A 21,559-nucleotide genomic window follows, 5' to 3' on the forward strand; every position below is an offset into this window, starting at 1 on the left:
CTCACTTCAGCCTCAACTTTGGGATTGAAAGCTGGAGCAGCAGGAAAAAGCTGGGATGGAAGTCCTGCAGATCCCAACCATGTAATCAATGCATCCATAATCCGTTACAAAGCAGATCCAGGAAAAACAAACTAGTTGCTTATCAGCACTGAGGATGTGTGAGGAGCAGCTCTTCCCTGGAGGCCCCAAAAGAGATCACCTGTGCTGAGCACAGAGCGCTGCTCAAAAGCCAAGTAACAGAAGATTGGGGCATCTGAAAGTGGAATAAATGAGGGCTGCACTTCATAAAACACCCAAATTAAGTCCTGACAGAGCAGCAGAGGCAGGGGAGTCACTCAGCACGAAGAATGGCTCCTTATCTCTTCATTATCCCCCAGAAACCACCTCAAACCAGGCTTTCCCTGTTCTGACAACAAACACCACACGTTTCCAAAATAAAAAATAACTGATTCCCCTCCTTTTCCCTCCCCATTCCCGAGGCTGGCTGGCAGAGCGGAGCAGGCTGGATCTGGATGCGGATCAGCTCCCAGGGAACAGCTCTTGCCCTCCTTTTTCCCTCCTTGTTTTACACAGCAGCAACAAATGAGCTCAGCATTTAGAGAAATATGTCCTCCCATCTCGTCTGCTTGTTCGTGTGTCAAGGGGAAAATAATGATTGCCTCACACTTGGTTGGGTTTTTTGTTTTGTTTGTTTGGTTTTTTTCCTTTTTTTGGTTTTTTTACCAGAAATGAGACTCCTATGTCATTTTTACTTGCACATTTACATGGAATTCATGGATTCAGGGAACTACAGAGACAAACAACCCCGCATCAAATATGTAACAGCCATAAGACTCTTGCTGCTGTTTGTTTAGGTGAGGAATAAATCAGCTTTTTCTCAGCAGGACAAAAAGAAAATCAAGGGAAATCAGGTTTTACTCACACTGCACGATGAGCTGCACCAAGGCCTCTCTGGGTTTGACGTTAAATCCATTGTATTGGCTGGTCTGGCACCGGTAGGTCCCGGTCATTTCCCGGGAAACGTTGACGATCCGCAGGATCCCGTCGTAGCTCTCGGTCTGCAGGGCCCCGTCGGGCATGGCCACCTCCTTGTCGGCCCGAGACCACAGGATGATGGGTTTGGGCTTCCCGGTCACCTGGCACTGCAGCTCGATGGTGTCCCCTTCCCGCGTCACCAGCGGGGACTTCTCCTGAGGCACCGTCAGGTTGGGGGGCACTGGGAAGCGGGAGAGGAGAGGGGTCAACAATAAGGCACCAGGAATGGATTTCCTGCTCGGGATCATCCATGGAAAAGTGATTTATCCACAGCAACGCCTGGGTTGTGCTCTTTGGAAGCTCCCACATTCATGGGGTGAAGTTCTCAGCGGCCTGGAGAGCCTCAGAGAAGATTTCCCAGCCCTGCTGTGACACTCATGCCCTCCCAGTGTGTCCCTGCCACCGTCCCAGTGCTCCCCAGTGCCCTCCCACCACCACTCACTCTCCCACTGTCAGTTCTGCTTTTTTTTAAGGATAATTTCGCACTAAATCCCATTTTTTTTTAGAACAGCCTGGCTGCTGATTTCTTATCCAGCCTGTGGATAAATGGCTGTGGATGAGGAAGGGTTGTGGCAAATGAGAAATCATCTCAGCATTGGAGGCCTGACCCCGAAATGCAGCTGGAGTCTGTCACGGGGGGTTCATCAAAGTGGTGTTTATTCCATGGGGACTGGCATTAACAATTCCAAAAGGGATACTGGAATTATAGCCCCGTGGAGCAGGAACACCTCACAGTGAGCAGGTGATGGCCAAGGACACGGGATAAGGATGTGGATGTGTGGGAGCAAGTCCAGAGGAATCCACGGAGCTGCTCCAAAGGCTGGAGCCCCTCTGGAGCCAGGCTGGGAGAGCTGGGAATGTTCCCCTGGAGAGGAGAAGGATCCAGGGAGAGCTCAGAGCCCCTGGCAGGGCCTGAAGGGGCTCCAGGAGAGCTGCAGAGGGACTGGGGACAAGGCCTGGAGGGACAGGAGCCAGGGAATGGCTCCCACTGCCAGAGGGCAGGGGTGGATGGGAGACTGGGAATTGGGAATTGCTGGCTGGGCTGGAATTGCCAGAGCAGCTGTGGCTGCCCCTGGGTCCCTGGCAGTGCCCAAGGCCAGGTTGGACACTGGGGCTGGAGCAGCCTGGGACAGTGGGAGGTGTCCAGCCTTGCTTGGAAAACACTTGGAATTCTGTGGTGTGGGTGGAGAGATGGAAACTCCTGATTCAAACACTGCCCACCCTCCTTTTCCTTTGATGCCTCCTGAAAACTCATCTTTTCTCATGGATCTTCTGTCCTGAAGCATGGACAGACATTCCCTATGGGAACAGAGTCCCTGCAAGAGCTTTTTCTCTCCTCCCTGCCCTTCCCTCAGCTCCTTTCCTGGAATGCCAAGGCTGAAAAAGCCCAGCCTGCACCTCCCTCCTGTCTGCAGGAAAAATATTCCAAAGCAATTTTCAGTCCCTGAGGGATAGAAACAACAAACTCGTCCCAGTGAGAAGCAATTCCAGCTTTCCCCTGGGATCTGCTCCCTGTCTCCCGCCCTGACAAGCCTGGTAGGAATCAGAGTTGAAATCTGGGGCTTTCACAGGAACCAAAGTGCTGCTTTCAGCTGTTTTGAAGGCTTTAATAGCTCCTGTCAGGTGGGACAGGCAGACATGGGAAGAGCTTTTTCCACAGGGAAGGGAAGAAAAAATTATTTCATACTTAAAAAAAAAAAATCAGGAAAAATTAAAAAGAAATAAACAACAACTGCTTAATAAAACATTTCCAGTATGAATAAAACATTGTTAATTCTCAGTTATGTGGTTTTGTGCCACAGCAGGTTCTGAGCACAGGAAAATTCCCGGGGGAGCTGGAGCACTGTGAAATCATGGACCAAAGCAGAGAAAGGTGTTGCTCCAAGAAGGAAAATACAGTTTATAGGGAAATGTGCCTGCATGCAGCCAGGAACCTCCTCCTGGATTTTCCAGCTCACCTGGCTTGTGGCTTCTCAGCTGAGGGCAAATGTGGCAGACCCCAGTGTGGATCAGGAAAAGCCCTGGATTTGTCCTTTCCAGCCTGTACATTGGATCTACTCCTGGCTGTTGGGATCCAAGCCTTTCCCAGCTGGATGGAGCTGAAGGCTCCTCAGGCTTCCCTGGGAATCACAGCCTGCCCTGGCTCAGGGATTCACTGCCCATGAGAGCCCAGGTGTCACAGCCCTGGGATGAGATCCCTGATATCCTGAGGTCTCTGTGATCCCAATATCCCGAGGGAAAAGCCCTGTCCCAGCCCACACAGCTCTGCTGCAGCCCCAGCTGGGCCAGGATGGGAGTTCTCCCCCTGGGAATTGTCCATGGAGTTATCCCTGGACATGTGGTGCTGGCAGCCTCTTCCAGATCCCAGGGTTTCCAGGCTGTGTGACAGCAAAGGATCTGAGCTATCCAATCCCAGCCTGGGAATGCAATCCCAGCCTGAGCTATCCAATCCCAGCCTGGGAATGCAATCCCAGCCTGAGCTATCCAATCCCAGCCTGGGAATGCAATCCCAGCCTGAGCTATCCAATCCCAGCCTGGGAATGCAATCCCAGCCTGAGCTATCCAATCCCAGCCTGGGAATGCAATCCCAGCCTGAGCTGTCCAATCCCAGCCTGGGAATGCAATCCCAGGCTGGGAATCCAATCCCAGCCTGAGCTGTCCAATCCCAACCTGGGAATGCAATCCCAGCCTGAGCTATCCAATCCCAGCCTGGGAATGCAATCCCAGTCTGAGCTCTCCAATCCCACCCTGGGAATCAGCCATTCCAGCTGGGACAAGTCAGGGAACTTGGGAAAAACACAGGAAGCACATCCATTTTGGGAGGGGGAAAAAAGCAGATCCATGACAAAAATCCCCTGTGCAAGTGCAATAATTCCCCCTCTTTTCCCACCAGTTTTTCCTGAAAAAGCAGAGATAACAGCACAGCAGAAAAAGCTGCACCTCGCTGAGATAAGGAGCACCACCACGAGGGTGCTGACAGCTGATAAGAAAGGCTCTGTCAGTGTCCCAGATGGAAAGATCCCCTCAAATCCCTGACTCCTCGTCTCCCGTGGCATTTTGCAGTGCCTGTCACTGCGAGGCAGCTGATAGCTCGTTATGGTTCCTGGGATTTATTCGTGTTGTTCCTGGAAACAGCAGAGGGGACAGGAGAGACAAGGCCATCCATTAAGATGAAGAATTCCAGGGGCAATGCCATCAATCCAAAGCCTGGCTGCACCTCTGGGTCACTTCTGAGTAACAGTGAGGTCCTACCAAGAATTTCTCTGTCCCCACCCCATTTATGGCTCCAGATCTCCCTAAGTTCAGATCCTGATTCTCCACTCTTTAATTAGAGGGAGAAAAGCCCCAAACCTTTGCTCATGGATGAAAAATTCCACGGACAATGCCATCAATCCAAAGCCTGGCTGCACCTCTGGGTCACTTTTGAGGAACAGTGAGAACCCACCAAGAATTGTTCTGTCCCCACCCCATTTATGGCTCCAACTCCCCCAAATTTAGACCCCCTAATTAGGGGGATTCTCCACTCTCTAATTAGAGGGAGAAGAAGCCCCAAAGCTTTGTTCAGGGATGAAGAATTCCAGAGGCATTTGCCATAAATCCAAAGGCTGGCTGCACCTCTGGGTCATATTTGAGGAACAGAGACATAAACAATGACGTCCCACCAAGAATTTCTCTGTCCCCACCCCATTTATGGCTCCAGCTCCCCCAAATTTAGACCTTCTAATTTCTCTAATTAGGGGGGTTCTCCACTCTTTAATTAGGGGGAGAAAAAGCCGCAGACCTTTGCACAGGAGGGTTTTTGGCAGGGTTTCCCCTTTCCAGCCCAGCTATTTGTTGTCACAACCTCACAGGTATTTAATTATCTCTGAGCTGTCTGTTCCACTGGCAAATGTAGCTGGAATTAGCAACAAGCTGAAAAAAATAAATCCCTTTTTTTGGAGAATGGTGACACAGCAAGCACTAGCAGCCTGGGCACGTGGGATTTGTCTCCATGAGCAATCCACCTCAAAAGAATTGAGATGAAAATAAAAACTGGATTTTTTTTTTTCTTCCTCAAAGATTTCGGGAGACCCCAGAGCAGGGAATGGTGAGTCTGGATGAGCAAGGTTAGAAACAGGGAACCATGGAATTGTTCAGGTTGGAAAACCCTCTGAGATCATTGAGTCCAACTGTCCCACGGCCACCACTACCCCAAGTGCCACATCCAGAAGGATTTTAAACCTCTCCAGGGATGGGGACACCAACCCTGCCCTGAGCTGAAGAACCCTTTCCAGGCAGGAATTCTCCCTGATATCCACCTAAACCCCTCCGGGCACAACTTGAGGCCGTTTCGTCTCTTTCCACCACTTGTGCAAAGATGAGCAGGCAAAGGTTGGTCCAGGGGCTCAGATCCATCAGGAAAGGAGCAGGGATGAACCAAGGATGGGCCAGCCAAGATGCTGCCAGTGGGATGGGCAGGGCGCGGTGGCAGGCAGCTGGGGAGGGTGTCACCAGTGGTGCCAGGCTGTCACCAGCTGTGCCAGCTGCTGTCTCCCAGCAGGTGCTGCTGTGGCACAAGGAGAGCCCTGGAGGGCTCAGCCTCTTCCCGAGGGCTCCTGCAGCTCCAGAGGCTGCACCAAGGAAAGGGCAGCTCTGCCCCTGCTTTGCAGAATTAAAAGTTGCCTAAATCCAAGATGGAAACAAGAAATGTTCCCTCAATCCCACAGTCCACTGCCCAGGCTGGAAAAGGACGTATCCACGCTTTTTCCTGATCCTAAATGGAAACAACAAATGGTCCCTTATTCCTGCACCAAGGAATATTAAAATAAATTCACACCCTCAGCAGTTTCCTGAAGTGGAGGGTGACACCAGGAGAACAAAAAGTTTTGGTGACACCTGGAAAAGTGACACCTGGAAAAGTGACACCTGGAGAACAAAAGGCTTTGGTGACAGAGGAAAAAAAGCTTTGGTGACACCTGGAGAACAAAAGGCTTTGGTGACACCTGGAGAACAAAAGACTTTGGTGACACACAGAGGACAAAAACCTGTGTTGACACTTGGAGAACAAAAAGCTTTGGTGGCACCTGGAGAACAAACAGCCTTGGTGACACTCCAGTAACACCGATTTAAAGCCACATTGTCACCCTGTGAGTGGGCAGTGGCCCGTGGTGAGAAGGTTCTGCTGATCTCTGTCCAACCCTGGTTTTAAATAAAATATCTGAGACAACTCGGCCTCCCTGGGCTGCTGATGCAGCACGAGGTGAGGTGGCAGGAGGTCACTGCTCTCCTGTCCTCTCATTTTTTGTTCTGCTCCCCAGACAGACATCCCTGCAGCTGGAGAGAGTAAAACCAGACAGGAACTCTTCCAGCTGCTCTCCTGTGGCAGTTCCAGTGTAATTCCAGAGGATCCATGATCCAGCATGCTCCAGAGGAGAACAGGGACAGGACAAGACAGCTATTTCCGAGGAAAAAGAAAAAGAAAAAACTAAATTCCTGAGCCTTATATGTTTATTCCTTGTGTATTCTGGATGTTGTTGGTTCTACTCGAGCTCTCTGAAGTCGTGATGGATCAAATTCCAGCTTAATTAACGGATCAGACAGATTAATTAAATGCCAGAGAGCCGTTGGCAGAGGCAAGAAGCTGCAGACAGAGAAATCCTTCAGAGGCGCTCTGATCCCATTAAAACGTCCCTGCCCACGGAGGCTGGATGGGCTCTAACATCCCTTCCCAAAGCATTCCATGATCCCAGGACAATCAGAGGAGGACAAGGAGCCCCCACAAGTGGCGGCCTCACAACTGCTGAGCTCTTCCCTGTGGATTTTGGGGGCTGCTGTCACTTCTGTGTCCTTGGGAACCTTCAGGAAAACATTTCCTTGGAGCAACCCCTGTCAGCAACAGGGAAAAGTCCTGGGATAATGTGGCCCGGCTGCTCCACACGATTCATCCTAATTAGGATAATAATTAGGATCAAGCACAGCAAAGGAGTGTTTGAGCAGCACATCATGAAATCATCCAAACTGGAGATCACCCAGAGAGAATCTCTCCAAGGAGCTGTTGGAATTCACATTATCCAAGGAATTCAAACCCAGTCTGGCTCAGGAATACTGAGGAATCCACGCTGTGCCGGCTGGGAGGGAGAACGAAGTTATTTGTGTGTCCTACTTCTGCAATATTTATGAATTTGAAGGGCTGAGTGGCCAGGATTAATCATCCTGTGCCTGAGAGCTGCAGTTTGGGCCCAGCTCATGATTCATGCCCTGACGTGATGCTGGAGTTAAGACAGGGCTGAGCCGGGGCACAAAACAGATTTGAGCAAGATCATTCCACCCAGGAAGGGCAGCAAGGGATAATTATTCCTGAGGGATAATTATGCTGCTTCTGTCTGCAAACAGAGGCTGGAACTGCTCAGCTGCTCTGGTTTTTTGGGAGGAATGTTGGGGAACACCGAGGAGCTGCTGCTGGAAGGGACGCAGAGGTGAAAGAAGAGCCCGGGGGAGATTTGCTGATCCAGGAAAATGATTGGAAAAGCAGCTGAAGCCAAGAAAACTTAGGAGAATTTCCTTTACCCTTTCATCCCCATGGAAGAGGGTCCATCAAGGCCCTGGTGTGGAAGGGAAATGGAGTGGCCTGTCAGGAATTCCTGGCTGGATTTCACAGGTGCTTTCCTGTCATTCCAGTTCCTGTTACCCTGCAGGCAAGGTCCCATTTCCAAAAAGGAAATTCCATGTTTTCTGGGGCACGAACCACTCCTAACTGCACATGAGGACACAATATCCACCATGGATTTTATGGAATCACAAAATCCTTTAAATTGGAAAAGCCCTCCAAGATCACCAAGTCCAACCATCAACCAGCACCATGGTCATCACCAACCCATGGCCCCAAGTGCCACATCCACACATTTATTGAACATTTCCAGGGAAGGGGCCCCCTGTGGACAGCCTTTTGCATCCTTTCCGAGAAGGAATTTTTCCTAAGATCCAATTTAAACCACCTCTGAGGCTGTTTCCTCTCACTCTGAAGCGATGGTGAGGCCATGGACAAAGGGTCCAGTCCTGAGGGTTGGGATGATCCTGATTTTTGGACAAAAATTCTGCACAGGCAGGGAAATAATTCCAAGATCAGTGCTTGGAACACAGCACTCAAGCCCTAAACCACCACCCTGCTCTGCAGCCGGAGGAAAGAGGAACATTTAAAACCCAGAACATGCAGAGCCAGCGGGAAATTAGGGAAATTAATTCCAGCACTTTTGCAGGAGCCGTGCTGAGGAGCATCCATGGATGAGGAGAACCACGGGATGAGGAGTCCATCCACAGCCCTCTGGAGAAGAACAAAGAGACTCTGCCACACAGAGGGTGCCAGCTCCCAGAAATCCTGCTGGAATCAATCTGTGGAGGGTGGATTTATCCCAGAGAAATCTGATTTCCCAAGGGATTGTGAGCAGGACAGGAAGGGGCTCCCAAAGATGGAACCAACAAGAAAAACTCTGCACACTAAGCACAAAACCAGAACTATAAAAGACAGAGATTTGTAACAAAATACAGTGTTTTTCTGTCCCTTCTGCTCCCTGCTCCTTCCCAAGATAAATTCCAAGGATAACAGCTCACCAAACCCATCCATTTGCTGCAATAACCAAAGGCCTCTGCCATCAACGACTGCTCTGGACGGTGCTTAAGGTTTACAAATATCTTAATTAGCCACTAATTATCTCCCAAACCCCACGTCCTCATTATGCAACGGCTGTGATTCCAATAAACATTTTGAACTGGAATCAAGGTTTCTTTTATGTCTCATCAAAGCAGGAACAGGATGACCAGAGGACTCCTGTGGCACCACGGGATCAAGGCTGCAGGTCCTGGAACAGCAGCCTGGAGCTTTAATTAATTCATTATTTAATGGAGAGCTGATTAGCTTGACAGGGAAGCCCTTTTCATATTGCAGAGACTCACACGGAGCAGCTCTCCAAGAATTTCTCTGTCTGGATGTAGCAGAACTTCTGGAAAGCCAAATTTATCCCTGGAAGTGTTGGAGCAACCTGGGATAGCGGAAGGTGGCCCTTCCAGCTCAAAGATCCATTCCAACACAAACAGGTCCATGATTCCATGATTCCATGATTGTGTGACTCCATAATTCCATGATTCCATCATTCTGTGATTCCACAATTCCATAATTCCATGATTGCATGAGATCTGGAGGCCTCCAGGCTTCCTTGTGCTCATCCAAAATCCACGTCCTGCTCCAGGATGTTCCCATCCTGAGGTGGTACAAGCTCAGCCCATCCTCAGGCACATCCCAGGGGCAGGAATTTGTCTGTTGTTTTTCCATGTGGGACATCTGGCTGTGCCCACACGGGGTGGGAATGAACCACAGGGAAGGACTCCCATAGGAAATGAGGGATCAGCATTTCCTCCAGACCTTCCTATGGCAATTCAGAACAGCAAAACCAGAAAATAAAGGAAAATACCCCAAAATAATAAGTCTCTTCCCTGCTCAATGATGTCTGCAGGGAAAAGGTGGAAAGGGAATGAGCCAGAAGGGATAAATGCTGATTTTTGGGAATAAAAACTGTGTCCTGAAAAGAAAAAAACATCCCAATCCCAAAGCTGATTCTTCCTGCTTAAATCCAATATTGGAGGCAGAGAAAAAAAATCCCTTGCACAGGCTGACACCCTCCAATCCAGCTCTTTTTTTTTTCTCTTACCACAAACCCACTTTTATTGAGGCTTTCGTTGCTTTTTAAACATCTTGTTGCTTTTTTAGCATCTTCTGCCTCCAGGTTTCCATGGCATGATCTCACATATCCCGAAAAACCCAGCCTGGCTCTCAGTAACATTTGCCCAGGGTGGGTTTCATGGATGACAGGGTTTTTCTAGGGCAGATATTCCACGTTTGAGCCTCGATTCCCACTCTCCACTGACCTATTTTATTGAGATATGGGGGGAGCAGCGAGGGGATTACTTCAGGTCCATTTATATAAGATACTCAGGACATAAATCCGCATTTTTCCTGCTGAAAATGTCAAGGGAAAAAAATATTCCTGCTAAACAAGGGCAATTCCAGAGCCACACGTCCCTTCCCAATCTCCTGGACAATTCATGGATTTCCTCCTTCCCTAGGATTTGACACAGCCCCTCCTGCCCCGCTCCAGGAGGAGCCGCACAAACACCAGGAAGAGGAAATTCCCCCCCATCCCAGACATCCAGAGGGATGTTAATAAACCCCTGCAAGTCGTGGCATTTGGGAAATGTGTTTGTGCCTGGGCCTTCTGTTCCTAATTAGCAGAGCAGTAATGAATCTTGATGAATCAGTAATGACCTTCAAAGCACTGCAACTATTTCAGCTTCCACTTGGCTGGGTAATGAAGTCATTCCAAGAGCAGAATTCCTTTTAGGATGCTGAGCCCAAACTCCACATTTTCTTCCCCCTTTCCTGATTTTCTGGAGTGTTCCAGGACAGGAAGTTTAAGGAGTGATAGAATTCATCATTTTCTGCAGGAATTACAGCGAGCTGGTAGGAATGGCCAACTAATGGATGTTTCCAGGAAATCCCATCAGTTTTCCCAAGGATTCCCAAGGAAGTCCAGGGATTTCAGTAGTTATTGGATGCATGACACAGCACTGTTTGCTCCACCTGGGCAGGCAGGTGACAAAGTCTGCATGGAATGCTCATCCATCATTCCAAAGCTGGCTCTTCTCCTCTAAGAATCCTCTCAGATCTTTTCCTGATAGTAAAATCATGGAATCATGGAATGGTTCGGGATGGAAGAGACACTAAATCCAGTGCCACCCCTGCCATGGCAGGGACACCTCCCACTGTGCCAGGCTGCTCCAGTCCCAGTGTCCAACCTGGCCTTGGGCACTGCCAGGGATCCAGGGGCAGCCACAGCTGCTCTGGCAATTCCAGCCCAGCCAGCAATTCCCAGTTCCCAGTCTCCCACCCATCCCTGCCCTCTGGCAGTGGGAGCCATTCCCTGGCTCCTGTCCCTCCATGCCTTGTCCCCAGTCCCTCTGCAGCTCTCCTGGAGCCCCTCCAGGCCCTGCCAGGGGCTCTGAGCTCTCCCTGGAGCCTTCTCCTCTCCAGGGAACATTCCTAGCTCTCCCAGCCTGGCTTCAGAGGGGCTCCAGCCTTGGAGCACCTCCATGAACAAAAATGATCCAACAGGGAACTTTCTTCAGGTTTCTGTTTGACCAAAGCAACTCAGCCCCTGATTGAGGCTCAGGGAATCCCAGAGTGGTTTGTGATTAAAACTGATTTCATTCCAGCCCCTGCCATGGCAAGGACACCTCCCACTGTCCCAGGCTGCTCCAGCCCCAATGTCCAACCTGGCCTTGGGCACTGCCAGGGATCCAGGGGCAGCCACAGCTGCTCTGGGCACCCTGTGCCAGGGCCTCCCCTCCTTCCCAGCCAGGAATTCGTTCTCAACATCCCACCTAAATTTCCCCTCAGTGTGAACCCGTTCCCCGTTCCTTCCAGCAGCTCCTGAAGAACTTTCCCTCTCCAGCTCCTTGCAGCCCCTGGAATTTGCTGGGAAGCCTCCCCCAAGGCGCTGCTCCTCACCCGTGCTGCTGGAGATGTTGACATCGATGCTGATGTCCGAGATGCCGCCTCCCTTGAGGGACGCCACGCAGGTGTAGGTCCCGAAATCCGTGAACTTGAGGTCGATGATGTCCAGGTTGGTGGTGCCAGGGGACACGTCGGGGTCGGTCTGGGTGATCACCATCCTCTCCGAGCTGCGCAGGGGCCGCCCGTTCTTGAACCAGCTGAAGGTGAGCTCCTCCGAGGGGATGGCTTCCACCTGGCACGAGATCTTCACCTCCCGCCCGATCTGGATGTTGTCGTCCTTGTGGTACGGGTCGGGGGTGATCCAGAAGCGTCCTTTTTTTAAGGCTGCAACACAAAAAAAAAGGAGCAATTTCATATCATAGAGTAGAAATCTGGCCTTGCTGGAGGCCTAAATCTGATTTTTAAAGGGGCAGCAGCCACAGGATTTGATTTTAATCCCAGGAATCTGCACAGCACCAACTTGGAATCATGAGGATGAACCAGCTGGAAACTGGCACAGAATTAAACTCTGAAGCACAAGCTGAGCTTTTGTTTGTGTGGAAATAAACGAGATATCAGGCAGAAATTTTATATGATTTTATGATTTTTTCATTCTTAGGATGAAACACAGGCACAGGTTCCCTAGAGGGCCAATGCTCCATCCCTGGAAAAACTCAAGGCTAGGTTGGACAGGGCTTGGAGCAGCCTGGGATAGTGGGAGGTGTCCCTACTCATGGGATGGAATAGGATGAACTTGAAGGTTTCTTCCCACCCCAATAATTCTGGGATTTTTCGGTGGAACTCCTAAACCCAACCCTTGGAATTTCCAAAGAACATGTTAAACACATGGGTTACTTTTCCTAGGATCCGAAATCCTGATTAAATTCCATCATGGATAAGGCAGGTGTGAAGTGCTGTCAACTTCACAATGAAAAAGAGGAAGTACCAGCACCTAAATCAGCTGAGCTGCTGCCAATCAAAACAATTCCTGAGATTTCAGGGGTTGTTTTCCATCTCTGGAGGGATTTCCAGGCTTTTCCTCATCCCCGTCCTGTCAAAGCACCAGAAAAAGGGAAATGTCACCCTAAAATCACTGATGCAGCCACTGGGGTCACCTCCAACCCATCTGGAATCTCTCCTGCATCCAGGACTATCCAAGCTTCCAATACAAATCCAATTAATTCTCCACCTCCCACCAGAGATAAGGAAATCACAGGATTCCAGAGGGGGATTTTTTGAGGGCTAACCCCCAGAGCAGGTTATCCCTCACACAGCAGATTTGGAAAACCTCATTTCCCACCATCTTCCTCATAAAGGAGCCTCTTATCCTGGCCTTCCGTCCTCAGTCTCCAGGAGTGAAATATTCCTGCACCTCACTCCCCTCAATTTTCTATAAATGAACTTAAAACTCTCCAAAACTCCACCCCCACTAACATCAGTTGAGGGCTGGGATGATCCTGATTATTTTTTGGGGAGAATGCTTCAGGATCAGGCATTTAACCTTTCAAGGACAGGGATTTTTTTGATGAACTGAATATAAAATGCTCCTGACACAATCCCAAAATCCATTTTTTTCCCCTATAGAGATGTGCCAAAGGATGTTTTTGGGTTTACAAAGTGGTTTTTTCCATCTGGATGGTCCCAATCTGAAAATATTGGTTAGAAATTGTACAAATCTGCTGCGTAGAAGTACAAAAGATAAATTGTGATATCCACCATTTATAGCAAATTCTACTGAGAGGTTTCACAATTCCCTGGGTTCCTCTCCCTACTCCCTCTGTCCTGGATCCATTTCACAGAATCCTACAATGGTTTGGGTTGGGAGAGACCTTAAATCCCACCCAGTCCCACCCCTGTTATGGCAGGGACACCTCCCACTGTCCCAGGGTGTCCCAGTGTCCAGCCTGGCCTTGGGCACTGCCAGGGATCCAGGGGCAGCCCCAGCTGCTCTGGCAATTCCAGCCCAGCCAGCAATTCCCAGTTCCCAGTCTCCCATCCATCCCTGCCCTCTGGCAGTGGGAGCCATTCCCTGGCTCCTGTCCCTCCATCCTTGTCCCCAGTCCCTCTGCAGCTCTCCTGGAGCCCCTTCAGGCCCTGGAAAATTCTAGAGATTCCAAGTTTAGACATATTAAAAAGTCTGTTTGCTCCATCCACAAGTGGTGAAAATGTTGAGTTCAGATTCAGTTTTGCTAATTCAGACTCAATTTTGTTAATTCCAACTCAGTTTTGCTAATTCAAACTCAATTTTGCTAATTCAGACTCAATTTTCGTAATTCAGTAGCTCCTTGAACAGAGCAAAACTTTGGGACTTGCAAATTCCACGCTGAACAAGCACTCCCGCCACCTGGGAAAGAATTAACACTTCCAGAGCTCAGAAAAGAATTTACATTTATTTATTTATTTATTTGGTTGTCTTTTCAAATTGGGGGGGAAAGCCTAAATTTGAGCTATTTACCCTCAGTCCCACAGGGTAGGAGAGGCTTCTTCCACTAAGGAAGGCAACATTTTTAAGGAGAGAATGGAAAATTTGGTATTTTTCTAGGAAAAGCGTCATTTCGGATGCTGCTCCTCAGTTCTAACCACATCTTAAAGAATCCAACTGGTTGATTTTATTTATTCATTAATTATTTAATTTATTTACATTATTCATTTACTTATATTTATTTAAGGGAGTTTCATGGCTTTAATCAAGATGGAATTTTTTGCACTTTCTCTTTACTGAGCAGCTCTCCTTCCCTTGGGAAATTCTCAGCCAATTCCCAGGAATCAGCACTACCAAGTTGGAATCAAGAGGATGAACCAGTTAGAAACTGCCACAGAATTAAACTCTAAGGCACGAGCTGAGCTCTTTTTTTGTGTGGAAATAACAGCACAAACAATGCTTACACACACAAAAACCCCTCAATATTTTATGCAGATCCTTTTCAGGCAGGGGAAAACCAAAAAAGAACTCGATGGGCACGACCAACGCGACGTTTCAGCTCAAATTAGTTGCTCATAACCTCAATAAACTATTTTTATTTCTGAATTTTCAGCAGTTTCTCCTGCCTAGAACTGAACAAAGTCTAGCAGGGAAGTCAGGGTAACTTTCCTTTGTGTAAAAGCACAAATTCCAAGGTAAGAAAAGGGAGCAGATCCTCAAAGTTTGGGTCAAAGCTGTTTCTTGCAAGGAGTAGGGTGTTGGAACTGGGTGGTCCTTAAGTTTCTTCCAACCCAAACCATTCCATGACCCTGGATGAGGCCTCCAAAATCCCTTCAGACCATCCTGATTTCCACCACATTGGGAACACCTGAGCTGAGCTGGATACAAACCCACCAGGTAAAGAAAAAGGGTTTTTGTATCATTTCCTCCATCCAGCAATCCCATAAAACAATGCTTGGCTTTTCCTCAGCTGTAGATTCCTGGACCTCCGTTTCCAGGAGGGCATTCCAAAATGCCAAGAAAATTGAGCCACACCAATGATTTTGTCTCTGTGGTATCAGTTACATTTTAGACATCACTGAGAAGTTTTCATGGGGCGAGACACAGAAATAAAAGAGAAATTAAAGGTTATGGGGTTTTTACACAGGCAGAGACAAGGGGGAATGGTTATAAACTTAAAGAAGTTTAATGGGATATTGGGAAGGAATTCCTGGCTGGGCTGGAATTGCCAGAGCAACTGTGGCTGCCCCTGGATCCCTGGCAATGCCCAAGGCCAGGTTGGACATTGGGGCTGGAGCAGCCTGGGACAGTGGGAGGTGTCCCTGCCATGGCAGGGGTGGATGGAATCATCTCTAAAGCCACTTCCCACCCAAACCATTCCAGGATTCTCTGATTAACCAGCAAAATGTGGGAGATGCTGCTGCAGACCCAACCCAGTGGATTTTTGGGAACATCACCAGCCCACGGAGCTCCAAAGGAGCAGCAAATGTGCAAATAAATCTGAAACTGTTCTTTGAGACTCAGCAAAGTGCCAGCCTCGTTCCAAAGAGGCCCCAAAGAATGAGGATGTGATCAAACAGCCCGAGATGAAACAACTTTTGTCCTCAAACTCCTCACAAACAGTCCCTGCCCTCCCTCATTAATTATATTTTCAAAGTAATAAAATGCAGTTGAGGATCTCAAGCAAGGCCTATTTGCATTCATCAGGTTCAGTTGGTTTTTTCCCACCCCCTCCCTGATCAACCCCAAATTTTCCTTTAATGTCTCAGAATGTTCCTGCCTCACCAATTTCCAATGGCTCAGACAGCACCCCTAAATACATCAAGTTCTGCACCATTTTTAGTCTTTGACATGAGAATTATGGACCCCTGTCTGCTTCCCAAGTGGATTCAGGACACAGGGAGTGCTTGGATTTGTGGTTGCTGATGGTTCTGTCCGTGTTTAATGTGTGACAACAGGACCATGGAGCAGCAAAACCCCAAATTTCTAGTTTTAACCTTCTTTGAGCAGCCAGAGGCTCCTTGAGGCACCTTCTGTACCCTCCCCAGAGGAGGTCTGGAGTAATTTTGGTTGTTTCCCTTTGTTTTTTGTCAACAATTTCACAGTGAGAAAGAGGAGAACTTCACCCCAGCAGATGTGGAGCCCTGCAAAATCTTGGAGCAGATGTTGGAGGTTTGGAGAGCTCAGAACCCAACCTGGCCCTTTTCCTTAGCACCCAGAGTGGGAAATTTCCCATATTCCAATAACTTCGTGCCCAGCCACACCTCAGTTCCAGGATCCTCCAAAATCACTGGGAATTTTGTGATCTCCTGGATCTCACTGTCAGCTGGGTCAGAGAAGCCAAGAAACCTTTCCTGGTGTCCAGGTGTTCCTGATCCCTTCCTGTTTCCTTCTCACATGTGAGATAAGGAGTTTGTTATCCTGGGAAAGATTCTTCACTTATTTTTTAAGGATAATGGACTACAGAGCCACAGCAAGGAAATGGCCAAAGATCCCAGAATTGCAGGATGGATTGGGTTGGAAATGAATTTAAGGATTGTCCAGTCCAAACCCCATGATCAGGGACAGTTTCCACTATCTCAGATTGTTCCAAGCTCCATCCAACCTGGCCAAACCATCCTGGAATGATGTGCTAATGGATGGAACCACAAAATCTGCTCCAGTATCCTACATGGGAAGAGCCCCGCAGTCCATATTTATTTCTATCTGGAATTCCAGCCTAAAAGGATCCATTAGCTGCCCAAAACCCTCATTCCCACTGAATAAAAACCCACAGAAATCCTTTCCTGCTGTCTTGGCAGTAACTTGTCCACTGCTATCAAATCAAGAGAAGGAAAATCCAAGTTTTTATCCCAAGTTCTGAAGAGACACTAAATTTTTGTTTATTTTGGCTGTGGGCAATAAAGTTGGGTCTGTCTTTAATGTTCTCCAGGATTCCCTTAATTCCCTTATCCAAACACTTTAACAACTGTCGAAAAGATCTTTTTCACTGGTGATTATCCCAGTGCGGTCATTAAACTTCATTCTTTACAAGAAAATACATTTTGGCATTGTTCTGTGGATAAAAAATGGGAAAAAAGCTTGAATTTGTGGTTGCCAAAAATTTACATTTGCTGTCATGGACCAGGAAAATATTAGAGGAAAATAATGGAGAGGAAATTACAGATTTCTGGCTTAATTGTAAAACTTCATTATGAATAAAAGAGCAAAACCACACCCCAAACAGAGTTTGAGGATATCAGCTCAGCATAACCAAAATGTAGCACAGAATTCCAGAATGGTTTGGGTTGGAAGAGACACTAAATTCCACCCAGTGCCACCCTGCCATGGCAGGGACACCTCCCACTGTCCCAGGCTGCTCCAGCCCCAGTGTCCAGCCTGGCCTTGGGCACTGCCAGGGATCCAGGGGCAGCCACAGCTGCTCTGGCAATTCCAGCCCAGCCAGCAATTCCCAGTTCCCAGTCTCCCACCCATCCCTGCCCTCTGGCAGTGGGAGCCATTCCCTGGCTCCTGTCCCTCCATGCCTTGTCCCCAGTCCCTCTGCAGCTCTCCTGGAGCCCCTTCAGGCCCTGCCAGGGGCTCTGAGCTCTCCCTGGAGCCTTCTCCTCTCCAGGTGAGTATTCCCAGCTCTTGGAGCAGCTCCAGTCCTCGGAGCAGCTCCGTGGCCTCCTCCAACACATCCACACCTTCCTTGTCCTGAGAAACCCAGACCTCGATGGAATGCCAGTCATAAGGACCAGTCTGAGTTGGAAGGAAATAAAAAATAGTAAAAAAAAACATAAAAAAGAGAGTAATGTAATAAATGGTCTGTGTTTTTAGGGACAATACTCCAACGTGAACCACTCACAAAATTCAAATTCCTTAAATTGGGCATTTAGAATCATGGAATTTTTCAGTTTGGAGAAGTGCTCTGAGCTCACCGAGTCCAACCATCAATGAGTACCACCTCTGTGGTCACCACTAAACCTTGTCCTCATCCACACATTCTGGGCACAATTCCAGGGACTGTGACTCCATCCCACCCCTGAGCAACCTCTTCCAACACTTCCAATCCATGGGGAAAAGGCTCTGAGATAACTGAGAAAATGCTGCTTCCCCAGTGTTCGCTTCGCATCCCAAGACAGGCTTGAAGCTAATTCCTGCTAAAAAAAGCTCCACATTCCCAACATTTCAGCACCAGCTCGTTCTGCTCCTGTCAACACAGTTTGAGCTGGAAGATTTTAAAATCCTGAACTTCTAGCAGCTCACCAAACAATTAAGATGTCAAACGTCTTCTCCTAAAGCATCTCCAAACTTTTTAATATCAAGTAATTATTTGGCACTTCCAAGGCCAGATGCATTCCCACTTCCAATTTAAATGCAAATCCCACGGAGAGACTTCAGGTTTTGTCTCTACTTTTAGAAACCGCTGCTAATTTTGCAAAGAAAAGGATTTTTTATTCCTGTTTTTCCGTGTGCTCAGCTTAATTAGCTCCCAGCTCCTTCGGAGTTGCTCTTTTGAAGGAGGGGGAGGTTTGGATTCCTTTGAATGATGAAAATTTCAGTTTACAACTTGCTCCAGATCTGATCCGTTAAAGAGATGAAGGCGAGATCAAAGGGGGAGGAACTCAGCGTGGTTCCTCTTTTAACGGCTTTTAGAAGGAAAGATTCTACTGAAATCGGTGGCACCAGGAGAAAAGACGTTGGGGGCTGGGAATAGATGATCTCTAAGATCTCTTCCAGCACAAATAATTCTGTAATTCCAAGAAATATCCAGGTGGGATTGAGCTCAGGAGGTTCCTTCTCCGATCTCCAGCTCACACCAGCTTTTCCAAGAACTGAAGACCTCCAGGGATGGAAATTTCACAACCTCCCACCCTCAGCTCCCAGGAAACACCAGGAGCTGTGCCAGTGGTGTCACTGGGTTTGGAGACAGAAATTGCTGTGTCCTTCCATTTTTCCTGATGGAAAGGTGCTTCCTCCCTGATTTAAAGGGGATATGGGTGGTGGATCATGGATGAGATCCCAACATATTCACCTGAGGGTGAAATTACAAAAACTGCAGAAATTTGACAAAGAAGAAACAGGGACAACTTAGCAGCTGAAATTTTGCCACTTTTAAAACCCCAAGCAGAAGAAAAAGGGGGGAAAAGCCAAAATAATTCCTAAGCTCCAAAATGCCAGCTTGCCAGGACATGGATGTATGGCTGGAGCAGTGGATCGGGGCTGCCCCATCCCACAAGAAAATGGGAATTCAGGGGTCTTGTCACAAGACAGCCAAGGATTGGGCTATAAATGAAACCCTTCAGAGAAACTGTCACAACCCCCAGTGGGCTCTGCACTTGCCAAACAAATTTTAAATCCTTGGAATGTTGCAGCTGGATGTTTTCCAGGGCCTTTAAAATGTTTCATTCTTGTGCCAAAGCTGTCCGCAAAAAAAACCCAAAAAAAACCCCAAAAACCTTGCTGAGTTTTTCTGCTCCAAAGTGATCCTTTGGAAATCTTCCTTCTTTCTGCATGAAACTCAGCCATTCTCCCAGTCCCAGAGAAAAGCCCCATTCCCAAGGTTTCCACACTGGATTATCCCTATTCCTGCTTTTGGGGTGGCTCAGAAGCTTTGTTGGAGCTCAGGATCTCCATAGAGCCTGCATTTGTTCCAACATAGGATGCATTTCCCTCCAACACTTTTTATCCCACTCTTAAGTACCTCAAAACTACACCAGGATCTTATAAAATTCCCCAAATTATTTATCAGACTGGGCAAAGACCTAAAAATCCCAGTCCCAGTGGCTTGATGCAGCAGGAAAAATGTCTTAAAACACATTTCAAGGACAGCAAAGCACCTTGGAACATCAGAAGAAACCACTGTGAGCTCATCCTTCTCTTGGTTTCCTCCCCCTCCGAGAGGAGAAAAAACTTGGAAAAAATCAACTTTTTCTCCGCCAAAAATAAAATGTTGGTATAAGTCCCCAGATCTTGTCGTGTGTTATCAGCCAGGATCTAAAACAATATTTAAAGTACAGCACAAACCCTGCCAAAACAATTATCAGCTTTAGTAATTAATAACTTCTGCCAATCAAGAGTAAGAATAACCTTTATCCTTGTCTCCAGTAGAAACCCAGAATAATTGAGGTTGGAAAAGAGCTCCAAGATCAGAGTCCCAGCTGTGCCCCATGCCCATCTTGTCCCCAGCCCAGAGCTCTGAGTGCCCCCTCCAGGGATGGGCACTCCAAACCAGAAGACAGATATTCATGGAATCATGAAGGTTGGAAAAGACCTCAAAGTTCATCCAACCATTCCCCAGCCCTGCCAAGGCCACCACTGCCCCATATCCCCAAGTGCCACATCCACATGGATTTAAATCCCTCTGGGTTAGGGACTCCACCCTGTACCTGTGCCAGGGCTGGGAACCCTTTTAGGGAAGAAATTCCCCCAAATATCCAATCTAAACACCATGAGATCACTGTTGGAAAAGAAAGGTTGCAAATGAGCTCCAAGGTCACCAAGTCCCAGCTGTGCCCCAATGCCCACCTTGTCCCCAGCCCAGAGCTCTCAGTGCCACCTCCAGGAATTCCTGGGACACCTCCAGGGATGGGCACTCCAACCCTCCCTGGGCAGTGCCAAGGCCTGAGCACCCTTTCCATGGGGAAATTCCTGCTGTGCCCACCCTGAGCTGCCCTGGCCCAGCCTGAGGCCGTTCCCTCTGCTCCTGTCCCTGTTCCCTGGAGCACAGCCCGACCCCCCGGCTGTCCCCTCCTGGCAGGAGCTGTGCAGAGCCACAAGGGCCCCTGAGCCTCCTTTGCTCCAGGCTCAGCCCCTTCCCAGCTCCCTCAGGAATTCTCCAGCCCCTCCCCAGCTCCCTTCCCTTCCCTGGACACTCTCCATCCCCTCCAGGTCCTTCCAGAGTTGAGGGGTCCAGAACTGGACACAGCCCTTGAGGTGCTCCAGCATTTCCAGCACAGGGGACAGTCAGGACAATCCCTTCCCTGCTCCTGCTCCTGCTCCCACACAATTCCTGATCCAATCCAGGTGCCTTTGGCCTCTTTCCCACCTGGCCATACCTAGCCTCATATCCAGCCATTGTTCCCAGCATCCCCACGACAAAATGGGGAAAAAATGTGTCCACCCGAAGACAAGGAGAGGGATCAGATGAATCCCATCTCCTGAAATCCCTTCTGATATATCCTTCCACACACGTGGTGCCAAACAGGCTCCTCATGATATCCTCCAGAGCAGCAAACTCCCTTCAAAATCAAATTCCTGCTCACAAAAAATTCTGGGAAGTCCTAATGAAAGGGCAGAAGGATCAATAAACCATCTCCGTTTTTATAGGAGAGCCGTTTATGAACTCATCCATGACCCTCCAGCCTGGGAAGAGCTCAAGGGCCTGAGCCTGTGGCAGATAATAAAAATAAATGGATTTATTCAACTCCAAAGCTCCCCTTTTTCCCACATTCATTCCCAGAGCTGTAAACTTTTAAGGAGCACACTGGGAATTTATGGCTGTAGGAACACTGTGGATGAGGAGATCGGGTTTGCTTGGTTAAAATCTTTTGAAATTCCATCACAGAGGACGTTTCTCCATGGAGGAGATGCCTGAG

The 21,559-nt window shown here is 48.4% G+C and overlaps 1 protein-coding gene across 2 annotated transcripts in view; it reads right to left on the reverse strand.

The window, feature by feature from the left end:
- Nucleotides 1-21,559, reverse strand: part of MDGA2 (MAM domain containing glycosylphosphatidylinositol anchor 2) — a 194,626-nt gene that overhangs the window by 64,627 nt on the left and 108,440 nt on the right. For both annotated transcript variants that reach the window (XM_064422771.1, XM_064422772.1), the window contains 2 exons: nt 11,573-11,902; nt 923-1,216 (listed from right to left, as the gene is read on the reverse strand). In XM_064422771.1, the coding sequence (XP_064278841.1) occupies nt 923-1,216; nt 11,573-11,902 (624 nt within the window). The remainder of the gene's footprint in view (nt 1-922; nt 1,217-11,572; nt 11,903-21,559) is intronic.

The sequence above is a fragment of the Passer domesticus genome, chromosome 6, assembly GCF_036417665.1.
Source record: "Passer domesticus isolate bPasDom1 chromosome 6, bPasDom1.hap1, whole genome shotgun sequence".
Lineage (NCBI taxonomy): Eukaryota > Metazoa > Chordata > Aves > Passeriformes > Passeridae > Passer > Passer domesticus.